The sequence below is a fragment of the Pseudorca crassidens genome, chromosome 1 (genome assembly GCF_039906515.1).
Source record: "Pseudorca crassidens isolate mPseCra1 chromosome 1, mPseCra1.hap1, whole genome shotgun sequence".
Classification (NCBI taxonomy): domain Eukaryota; kingdom Metazoa; phylum Chordata; class Mammalia; order Artiodactyla; family Delphinidae; genus Pseudorca; species Pseudorca crassidens.
The window spans coordinates 179,866,313-179,878,557 of NC_090296.1; the positions used below are offsets into that span (position 1 = coordinate 179,866,313).

At 34.2% G+C, this 12,245-nt stretch overlaps 2 protein-coding genes across 17 annotated transcripts in view; one reads left to right on the forward strand and one right to left on the reverse strand.

The window, feature by feature from the left end:
* Positions 1 to 12,245, forward strand: part of ABI1 (abl interactor 1) — a 127,833-nt gene that overhangs the window by 111,972 nt on the left and 3,616 nt on the right. For 4 of the 16 annotated variants that reach the window (XM_067701674.1, XM_067701682.1, XM_067701577.1 and 1 more), the window contains 3 exons: positions 3,904 to 4,080; positions 7,309 to 7,395; positions 11,104 to 11,289. In XM_067701674.1, the coding sequence (XP_067557775.1) occupies positions 3,904 to 4,080; positions 7,309 to 7,395; positions 11,104 to 11,289 (450 nt within the window). The remainder of the gene's footprint in view (positions 1 to 3,903; positions 4,081 to 7,308; positions 7,396 to 11,103; positions 11,290 to 12,245) is intronic. The other 12 variants (XM_067701690.1, XM_067701620.1, XM_067701630.1 and 9 more) reach the window with 7 other exon arrangements.
* PDSS1 (decaprenyl diphosphate synthase subunit 1) overlaps positions 1,578 to 12,245 on the reverse strand; it is a 68,424-nt gene continuing 57,756 nt past the window's right edge. Inside the window, exon 12 of the transcript XR_010933608.1 lies at positions 1,578 to 4,122. The gene's annotated coding sequence lies outside the window, so the exon portion shown is untranslated. The remainder of the gene's footprint in view (positions 4,123 to 12,245) is intronic.

Sequence of the window (12,245 nt, forward strand, 5' to 3'; positions counted from 1 at the left end):
CACAGGAGTGGGGTGAAGGTGGGGGACAAGAGGAAGAAGATGAAAAAGAGAATGGTGTGCGGTGTGGGGTACCCTGAGGCTTTCCAGTGGGTCACAGCTGAAAAACTCTGATATAGCCCAGGATTTATGGCATCTGAGGATGCCATGAAACATTTTGTTCAATAAAATACATTTAAATTGCTCCCAAGTTGGGGGAGACTGGATTGAGCATATAAGGAATTCCAAATATAGACTTGGTATAAAACCATTCAGCCTAGAAATGCACAGTAGCATTTGGGTGGAAATGGATAAAGAGCTGTTTCAAATATTGAGAGCTTAGGTGAAATAAAGCCATCTAGCAACTTCTTTTCAAAACGTTGGCACTTGTACTCAGAGGGGAGGGGAAAAGGAAGTAATAAACAAAAGACCCAAGTAATAGAAATTGTTGGCAGAAAGTCCATGTGGAAAAAAAATGCCCTCAACCTAATTAATAATCAGGAAAACAAAAACTACGAGATACTATTTTATAGCTACCAGATAGGTAAAAATGTAGAAGTCCACCAGTACCATATGTTGATGAGGATGTGCAGTAACAGAAAGGTACGTTGCTGGTGGGAGTTTATTTGTTGATTCAGTCACTTTAGAACATAATTTGTTGTTACCCAGTCAAGTTGAACCAAGTTTCTACCTTAGATTTATCAGTTTCATTTCTAGATATTTGCCCTAGCGTACTGGTTCTCAAAACATGGTTATGGAACTCCTGGGGGTTGCCAAAATCCTTTCTTGGAGTTTTTGCGGTCAGAACTATATCCATAATAATACTAAGACTTATTTGCCTTTTTTATTCTCATTCTGGTACAAGTACACAGTGGAATTTTCCAGAGGCTACATAACATATGATAACATCATTTTTGACAACTAATGGATTGTGTATTTGTGTATTTATGTATTTTAAAGATAAATCAGTTTTAATTTCTAATATGGTAATTAATCAGTTAATTATGGTAATTAATCAGTTTCTAATATGGTATAACCCACTTCAACAAAAATTTTTTGAGGTTCTCTAATTTTAGAGTCGATCCTAAGACCATAAAGTTTAAAAACTACTATACTAGAGCAGTGGCTTTTGGAGTATGATTTACAGACCAACAGCATCATCATCATGGGGGAACTAGTTAGGAATGCAAATTCTCAGGTCCCATTCCAGACCTACTCATTCAGAAACTCTGAGACTGGAGCCCAGCAGCCTGTATTGTAACAAGCCCTCAAGGTGAAATTCTGATCACTGCTGAAGTTTGCGAACCACTGTTCCAGAGAAACTTAGGAACCATATTTAGGAATGTTCACAGTAGCGGTATAATAATAATAGCAAAAATCTGGATGTATCCCAAATGTCTACAGTGGAATGGATAAATAATTGTGGCATGTTCATATGCAAATAAAGCAATAAAAATGAATGATATATTGATATACTTCTCAACATGGATGAATCTTAAAAGATAATATCAAAGGAAAACAGCAGAAATACATAATCAATACAGAATCATTCCATTATGAAAGTTTATAAATTTGCAAGGTCTCTGGGTGTACTGTTTAAGGTTATAATTATCTATGATTTTTAAAAAACTGCATACAGTGAGTCCCCTACATACGAACGAGTTCCGTTCTGAGAGCGCGTTCATTAAGTCCAATTTGTTCCTAAGTCCAACAAAGTTAGCCTAGGTATCAACTAACACAATTGGCTATGTAGTACTGTACTGTAATAGGTTTATAACACTTTTCACACAGATAATACATAACAAACACAAAAAATAAAACATTTTTAATCTTACAGTACAGTACCTTGAAAATTACAGTAGTACCAGCTATACCAATGCTGCTTTTACACTTGCTTCCGGACATTCTGGGCTTGAAATAAAGGTACTGTACTACTGTACTCCATACAGTGCTGTACAGTAAAGTACACAGAAGCACAACCACTTGTAGAGGATGCACGCACATGACAGTGTACATCAGACACGTGAACTAACTTTAAGTGATTGGACATGCGAATGCATGTTCGCATCTTTTGAAAGTTCGCAACTTGAAGGTTTGTGAGTAGGGGACTTACTGTATAGTGAAGAGAGAGAATGTTTAACACATATATTTTGGAGTTTGGGGTTCAGAAGGGGCAAACAAGCTTCAGTGATACTGGTAATATTCTAGTTCTTGGAGCTGAGTATTTTTCCTTAAAAAAATATATGTAATATATATAAAAATATAAATAATATTTATTTATGTAAACAAATTATATATAACCAGTATAAATAATTATATATATTAGTATATGTAACCATATGTATATGTATTATTTATATATAGCATGTATGATTATGTATATATCAATCATACACCGTTTGGTATTATTTATTTCATAATTTTATTTTAATATTAAAATAAATTCTAAAATATGCATAGTTTGGAACTGCTATTAAATAGCTTTATTTTGGTTTTAAATCACCAAGACAAATAACCTGGATTTTATACAGTTTTTATATAAGTCAAAAGAAATATAGAAATCATTTTATTGAGATTTCTATTAAAAATGGTTAAAGGGTTACTTCTTAGCTCTTTGGAAAACTTACCTGTCCAGAGTTACTCGTTCTTGAAGGCATTTGAATAGACTCTTATTTATAAAGTGTGTTTCTGTTTAGGAATTGAGCATGTGGATGATTTAAATAATTAGTGACTGCCTATGGCTTGGGAGCTCCAAAATGTTGAATATTAGCACTTCTTTTAATGAACAACCTCTGCTGTATGGCTTTTTTCTAATAATTTATATGACCTCTAGGAGAGGTTAAATTGGATGACTGAATGAAAGTAAACCAGGATGTTGTCTTTTTATTTGCTCAGTCATGGTTAGATGTTTGGGAGGATAATGTTAATCCTGAAGTTACCTTTGGAAGGTATAGTTAACTTTAGAGGCTTTGAACTTTATATTAACCTTTAAAATTTTAAACTTCTGAAATGTTGGTAAATAAAATTTTAAGTATTGTTAATACTTTAGTTAGTTTAGATATGCATAATATAAAAAAAAATGTGCTTTGGGTGTAGTACGGAAAAAAAGCCCTCCAAGGATATGGAAAAAGATAACGGATTTTCTACACAAAGCTGCCTTAAAATGTCCATGTTTTACAGAGTCCAAAATTTTTTTCAGCTTTATCAGTTACAGAAATGTAAGTGATAGGGCAAAGTGTGTAATTCTTAAAAGCTGGGAGATATACAACGAATCTGACATATATAAGTGCTTTGAAACTAGAAATTATACTTCTCTTAAAAATGATTCTACTATAATATGTATTGGTAATAACTGCTAATACATTAAACATTCAAATAAATATAGTAGTGCATGTGGAAAATATGCTTAATTGTTTACATTTTATAATTTAAGCTGGGTTTGGCTGGATAGATTCTTATACTGTGCTTCTGAAGATTTGGCAAATGGAAAGGAGAAGTCTGTAAACCAGATACTAAGATACTCACATCTAAAAACTGATGCTTTCCACCTCAGACTATCATTTGGTACTTATTTTCTTGGAAAGACACAGTTGACATATAAAAGCTGTATGTTTTAAAATGTTACAGAAAAAAATTTATACATTTTATTAGCAAAATACCATTTGGTATTATGCTAAATTAAAAGGCTTAAGAATATTACTTATTTACTTTTGCACTTTCCACACAGTATCTGTTTTTCCTTCTTTTTGTAACTTCAGAGATAGAGCTGTTTATGTTTTATCTTTACTTTTCTCTTTATTTTGTGCTGTGGGCTTTAAAAAGTAATAAACATTTCTTGCTGATAGTCTCCTTCTCTTTGTTCTGCCATCGGAGGTGACGCGCAATGCTCAAGTTCTTTGTTGGTTGCCTTTGACTAATGCTTTTCAGCAGCCCCGGGCTCAGCTCCTGGTTCCCAGTATGGCACAATGACCAGGCAGATTTCTCGACACAACTCTACCACTTCCTCGACATCTTCTGGTGGATACAGACGGACTCCCTCTGTGACGGCTCAGTTTTCTGCTCAGCCTCATGTTAATGGAGGTCCACTTTATTCTCAGAATTCAAGTAAGCTTGTGCTTTGCAGGTTTAACGGCAGCAGTGGAGCTCCTTTTGAAGGAAATTATTTGAAATTGTTATTCTTGCCAGTGATAGACAACAATTGAAACCGTGCTATTTCATGTTTATTTTTGTTTTAAGAAGTTAAACCTTGGGGACTTCCCTGGCTGTCCAGTGGTTAGGACTCTGCACTTCCACTGCAGGGGGTGCGGGTTTGAGCCCAGGTTGGGGAACTAAGATCCCGCATGCTGCATGGTGCGGCCAAAAAAAAAAAAAGTTAGACCTTGAAGCATATCATTTTAAGAATAATTGCTTATCCCTTTCAAAAAAATTCAGGCTTACTGAGTATACTCGTATACTAAAATTTAACTGATGAAATTTTTACTACTGTAAGTAGAACTAGAGAAGAAAACCACTGAAATTAATTAAGCTGAATTTATTTTTATTGGCATGTTTGATACAGTTCAATAACAGTAAACTTAAAAACATTGTGACAGTTTTTCTTTACAATAATATAATGAAATTGCTGGCTATCACTTTTAAGCTTGTTAACCTATACTGAAATGAGTTCCAAACCATTAAAAACCATTTGTGATGCCTGCTTATTCTGTCTCTAATAATTGTAACAGTGGGGAGGACTTTGTTTTGATTTTTTTCTGTTCACCTCAAATTGCACATCTCAACACTAACTGCAATCAGTGTTTAAAGGCTGATAAGATTAGAAAATAGCTTTGGCATAAAATGTGAGAAAGTTCAAATTGCTTAGAGTAGTCATTAATTCCACTTTCCATATCAAAATGCTCAGTCCAACCAGGAGAAATCTGAAATGAGCCAGTTCACTATTTGTTACTGGCTTGAAGCGGTGATCACCAGGCATAGACTGAAACACTTCCTCATGTTGCTTTTGTAGGCTGCATGTTATGTTATATTATTTTACCTAAAAAACACTGAATACTCCATATTTACATAGAAAGTTGGTTTTAAGTTCTTTTCATTTATGATGCATGTTTTGAACAAGTTTTAAAGTAGAGCTAAGGAGAAAGTTCTGTTATTTATTTTTTTGGTTAAACTTTAAAGACTAATTGTTATAAACAAAAAACGTCCTAAGTATTGAAAACCACTTTAGCAGAAATATCACAACTCATAGATAATCCCAAAATTTATACAACCCTTTTCCAGACTAAAATTTTCATCCAAGCTACTAAGAAACTTTACCAGTTAGAATTTTACCTCACATTTCCCCTGGTCTCCTTTTGGTAATGAAAAGTAGCTGGCGGCTGAGAATTCCACAGTTAATCTGATTATTAGTCTCACTAGTTTCATGAACTTTTAATTTTTTTTCATATTCTGCATTTTTAGATCCCATCTTTGTGTTCATTATTTTTTTCATCGCTTAGTTTACTCCGCAAATAGGGTTTCTGGTGACTCTTCACCTGATACATGTTTGTGTGGTTCTGGTTTAACAGTACTTGGGTGGGTTGCTTATCCTCAAACAAGACATTTTCATTACTGAATGACTGTATTTTTGGACATCATAAAGCAAATTTGGCCTCAAATTTTAAATATATTATTGTGTGTTGTCAAATTAATTATCCTTCAACCTGAGTTATTGTTGGTGTTGTAGTAGCAGTAGTAGTAGTATGTAAATGTTTTTAGTGTTTTGATGTGCATATTCCCCTTCTGTCTAAATGTGGTGATAATGATTAGTATTGTCACAACATAGCCTCTTTTTCTTTATGTACTAACCAGCATGGCTCATTACTAAGGGTTGTTTCTAAAAAAATTTTTTAGGTTTGTGGGAGTTGTTTTTTTTTTAAGTTAAAAAGCTATAATGTTTTATTAAAAGTATATATATGTATATACTGGAACAAGTGTGTGTGTGTATACACACACACGCGCACACACACACACACACTTGTTCCAGTATATACATACTTGTGTATACTTCTATATACAGAGTATCAGAATGAACCAGGACTAATTTCATAGTGAATTGAATGTTATTTTTAGCCATACAATGAATATTAATGCACATATACTGCTTTAAGTTGTTGCTTATTTGTATACTGAACATCTTTCATATTTTTATGCCTACCAAACTGAATTTGTAGATTGGATTAATTGAAACAATCTTTCAATTAAATGATCCTTGGGAGCCAATCAGTTGTTTTTCCCTGTCAGTTTAGTGTCACTTCTTGGTGACTACCAGTAAACTGAATTTTGTGATTCAGTCCTATTGACTTTTTCTAAGCAATCTTTGGCCATTACCATCTTGTTAAAATAAGACAGGGTGGTAAATATATGAATATTTACTTTTAGATAGTTTTAATTTTTAATACATTTGCTGTCCACATGAGCATTTGCTGTCAGTTTCCTATAAATTATGTGTTCTCCAGAAAGAAGACAGAGTATGTTTCCAGCTACCCAGTGATTCTTTAGAAATTATTTTAATACAAATAATTGCATATTTTACCTTATTGTTAGATTAGGTTTCCTTTTTCAGAGTATTGATGAAAGGAAGGTCACTTGAAATATTCCATGAAATTCAGTGAACAATTAACATGGTATATGGAGCACTCTTATGCCCTAGTAAATTTAAGAGTGATGTCTTTAAAAATAAAACTGTCAACTTAAAAAGTAATAATAACCTTGTTTTACAAACAAGGGTTTTTCCTAAAGAGCTGTGTGTAAATTCGTTTTTAAAGAAAACCTGTAATTGATGCATTTATTTATACATGGAATAAACAGCTATCCTGTAACATATTCGTTTTGTTTATTTAGGTTTATTTACAACATCACCCTAAAGCTAGACATACCTGTTAGGTTAGAGAGATAAGGCGAAGACACAACATCCTGGAAACCTTTATTGGTATTTCACTGTTAGCTGTTTTTTTAAAGTCTTTCCTTAGAATTCAAAAATTTCATTGCGTGAAAGTGATGGTAAATTTAAATCTTACCCAAACAATATAACATTAGGATTAAAGCAAATGTATTTGTTTTTTAATAAAATTAACCAGCTGGCTAAACACAACTCAGCTTTAGGTTTGCTCCTGGGAAATGAACTTGAAGAAGGTTCTGCAGGTTTTTGTTTTGTTTTTTGTTTTTTTTTGTTTCATTTGCAGACTGTTCTTTGCATACTTATGTTTGTGGTCTTTGTAACTGACTTCTGCTTTTTGTTTGTTTCCTTTTCTTTCCTTTATCTGTTTTACTTCCCCCATTCTGTGTTGTTGCTGCCAGTTTCTATTGCTCCACCCCCTCCCCCTATGCCTCAGTTGACTCCACAGATACCTCTCACAGGCTTCGTGGCCAGGGTGCAGGAAAACAGTAAGTTTGGAAAAACCGAGCTATCCAAGAGTAGAGGCTGTCTCCTTATATAGCATGCATGGCTGATGAGTCATCATTTTCCTTACTTTTATTGAGAAGCTAATCTTATCTTGAAAAGGAGTGCAGATATGTTATTGAAACTGAAGAGCACGATCTTCAGTTTTTCCTCTGTGTGCATGATTACTGACTCAGATGACTTTCAAAACTGAAGTTTTCTTACGTATTTATATGCCCTAAAACATGAAATCTGATCTTTGCAGATTTTTAAGGAAAGAGTAATCAAACCCCAAAATTCAAATTGTGTGGAAACTACTAGCTTTCAATAGTTATTAGGGGAATTGAGTTCTCATCAAGATGTATAGGTAGTTACACTGTGAGATTAAATTTATCATGCAGTTGGGACGGGTGTTTTATTTTGTTTTTCATTGTTTTTGTTTTCCTCCTTTGGTTACATTTTTGGAGAAAACTTTGTAGCCTCAGATTTTTATACGTAAATCGTTTTGAACCTATTATTAAGATTTGTTGTTAGGATAAAAATGAATCTGCAAGAATAAGTAAATTACATCCATGCTCTCCGTTAAGAGTGATAATCAGTGTAGAGTCCTCTTCATGTTTTGTCTATGTGCGGGCCCATGAGGATGATTTCTGAACATGCAAATCTGTCACCTTTTTTAGGTCTTCTCTGAAGGTCAGGTTTAATGACTTGGAAATTCTTTTGAATATATGGATTTAATTAGGATAGAGTAGTTTTTATATTACTACCTGAGTACTTTGACGTTCTGGGAGATATATAATCCTAACTACATGATCATAGTGAGTGTTATTTGGCAAAATGAAAAATACCCCTATTACTGAATTGTATTATGCCAAAATAGCTGTTGAGATGAAGATGGTAAGGTGGTCCAGTACTAACTCACCTCATTTGGGATCATCACCATGCAAATAAATCTCAGAATGGTTTGAACAAATGTGTAACTCATATGACCAGCCCATCCTCCAGGAGAAAACATTGTGGCAAATTCCACCGTGCAGCTTTTGCTGACCCTATTGTGTTATTCTCCACATTTCCTCCCTCCGTCCAGTCAAGTATTTGTTTATTCAGTGTTACGTCCTAGGCTCTGGGAGGAATACACAGTCTAAGACAAAGTCCCTACCTTTAAGAAATTGGTGATTTAATGGGCTTTTAAAACAGTTTCAAAATGTTGAAACTTCTGAGCATAAACCAACCTTATCGTTTACATTTGGTTGGAAACTCTGTTTAAACATGTAAAAATAAGTGAATCTTCCTTTTAAAAATAAGTGAACAAAGGTAAATCGCTGGTCCTTAATGCTCTAAGAGTTTAAAAACTGCAAGAGTTTAAAAACTAAGCCAGTTCAACTTTTGAAGTGCCTTAGAGCCAAGAATTTTTAGGACATATTTTAAAATGGCCATAATAAACATCCAGTTAGTGAGTCCAAAGCTCATTGATTAGGTTTTTGGTAATAACCCCTTTTTTATAGAAATTCGGTGTTAACGTACATGCATGGTCTTGCTAAAGAGGCCCACGGTACTATTTTAGTTCTTTTTCCTAAACATATGAACTTGAGTCAGTAATTCTCCTTGTGCTGCAGAATGCCCAACTTTATTTGGCATCTGTTTTCTTTAAAAGCACGTTAGGAAGATTGTTGATAAATTGTGTATCAATATCTTAAATGTTTTATGAATTACAGATTTTCTGTGTTCGTTCTTCTCATAAACGTTCACTTATGGCACTCAAATTGGTGATAATGAATGCACGTAGCAGTTAACCTATTAATAAATGTTTCAGTTTAAGACATGAGCCTCTGAAAAAAGCAGTGTGTTTACATCTGTTTATGATTAACATCTGAAAGCGTTTGAACAATCATGCGTCGTGCTAGACAGAGTATTATGCACAGAGAATAAGACTGACTGGACTCTTGCCCCAGTGTATGTAATTTGAAGATAAGCCAGTGTAGATTAACAGCAGTTGGACATAGTAAACTAGTAAATTATGTATAAATCAAGAGTAAATGTACTTTAAGATTTCAGGCAAACATATATAATTTATACATTAAGCCATATTAAGGACATGAACTATGGCTCTTTAATGTCAGAATGGATTCACATGCATTTTCTTCTCCTCAATAATATTTGCAAGTTTTATGGAGAAGGGATGGGCAGAAATAAAATGAATCCTACCATTTGGAAGAAAAATAAATTGTACACCTGTTTGAGAGCTATCCGAATGAGCATCAGCACACAGGATTTGTTTCTTAATAGTCTTTTTCATCCCCCAACAGGATAAAATAGAAATCACAGAATTAAATTGGTTATCAAGTAGGGCTATTATCTGCTTATGTTTTAAATCTGGATTCCTTGGTTATATTCTCAGTGCATTATTCCAAATAGGGTGTAGAAAACTTTAAGACTATATTACAAATAGATGATGACCATTTTCTTTGATCACATAAATAGCCCCAGAAATTGGCATTTGAATTAGTATGTTGGTATTCTGAATTTCTCCACTGCAGATATTATATAATTCCTGTATCAATTTATATCAGAGCATTTTCATATGTCTTTAACTTTTAAAGAAATTTGTCAATCAGAAACTTAAGAATTAGTTGTGCTCCAGCTCTGAATTCCTTAATATTGGGAGCATTTGTTATCTGGTATCATATATTTCATTGAACACAGTTCTAGCCTGACATTTTCCTGTTTCACTGTTTACACCTTTGATTATTTAAATCACACACATACACATTCCACAACCATCTAGAATTTGAGGTATGAGTCATTTTTATTGTTTTGCATGATTTGAGTTCCTTTCTTTTTTCTTTTTTTAAACATCTTCCTGCAGTACTTTATTTTTAAAATCTTTATTGTGGATGTATTCTTAGAAAATTGGATCTTTAGGATCTAGTCTTTCCCTCGTCCCATTCTTAGTTTTACTAGCAATAATGTAAAAATCTTAGCTTGCTTTCTACATTTAAGAAGTTGATTATCTTAAAAAAAAAAAGTTGATTATGAATACAAACATTTTTGAAAATATTCAGTGAGATTTTTTTTACTAGCTTGGAATTATTTAATTTTAAATTTATTTTCCCTTGTTAAAATTTAAATAAAATAATAGAAAAACGTACACATAGAAGCAGACCTAATACCACCAGCTTTCTTTTTTTTTATTCCTCCAAAAAAACAAAAAATAAACACGTATCCACCCACTGGAGACTTATTTCTGTGGAACTAAAGGTAACTTTTTAAAAAAGGGACATGAATGTGCACAATAAATGATTATCAAACCATTAATGTTATTCATAACGTTTACTATAGTGCAAATGACAAATGTGACGTAAGGCTTATTTAGGGAGATATGCTAACTAAAGAGTGACATTTGTTCTGATCTGAGCCTTGGAATAAGGGAAGTTCTTTATTCCTGTAGTCTTATAAACAGATTGTCTCCTAATCTCTGCATTCATTAATTTGTAGAACTTCCTAATACCCTTAATTTTTTAGCTCATTTTATTATTGCAAAATTATTCTTAAAAGTAGTAGAAGCTTTAACACACCAAGCTTTTATTTCTAATCATTGCATGTTTTATTATAGTGCATGCTGTATACGAATTAGAGCTTTCTTCAATTCTGTTAACTTACGAGTTTCTGTCTAGTCTGATTTCTGATTCAAATTCAGTATCTGGATGTTTTAGTTGCTGATAGTCCGACCCCACCACCTCCTCCTCCACCAGATGACATTCCCATGTTTGACGACTCTCCACCACCGCCACCGCCGCCGCCAGTGGACTATGAAGATGAGGAGGCCGCAGTAGTCCAGTATAACGATCCATATGCAGATGGGGATCCTGCTTGGGCCCCCAAAAATTACATCGAGAAAGGTAGGGTACAGTCATCGTTGAACTGCTATAAAGGGTAAGAGCTAATTATAGTATTTTAGAGCCATAAAAAACACGGAGTCCAGCGTTTCTCCACCTTGAGAATAGCTTTACCAGCCAAGATGATTTAGTTCCTGTACATTCCCAATATAAAGTGAGGATTCTTTATTTTCTCTTTATTTTTTAATTAGAGTATAGTTGATTTACAATGTGGTGGTGATGTTAGTTTCAGGTGTACAGCAGAGTGATTTGATAGCTGTATATATTGCAAAATGAAATAGTTTAAACTTGCCAGCCATTCAGTCTTGTCACAACTACTCAACCCCACTGTTGTAGCACAGAAGCCGTCGTGGGGACTTGCCCGGCGGCCCAGTGGTCAGGACTCGGCACTTTCACTGCTGAGGGTTCCATTCAGTCCCTGGTTGGGGAACTGAGGTCCCATAAGCCACGCAGTGCAGCCAAAAAAAAAAAAGGAAAAAGCAGTCGTAGCACACAAGTGAACGGGCACGACTGTGCCCCGGCAAAATTTCACGGACAAACAGAGGCACCGGCTTGGATTTGGCCATGGGCCACTGCTTGCAGACTCCTGGTCTAAACCAGAGAGTTTTAGTATTTAGTAGGGTATTTAGTAGGGTTAGAGTCCAAGCCTTCAATAGTCACCTTTGTAAATCACAAGATGACTAAAACCTGGTTTAATAGGAGTTCAGTTGAATATGTTAACCCGGCAGTATGACATGACTGTTCCAGAAGTCAGATTCTTAGGGTACATTAGCTGAACTTCAACCTAATATGTACAAATCTGATAATATTCATAGTAGACCAGTATTATGTTTAATTTTAAGTACCATATTTCAGGATCTTGCAAACAAGAATGCCTTCAGAGGAGGATATTCAGGAGGCTGAAATATCTAGAAAGTGCATCTATAAAAAGAAACAGCTGAAAGCACTGTTTTTAAGTT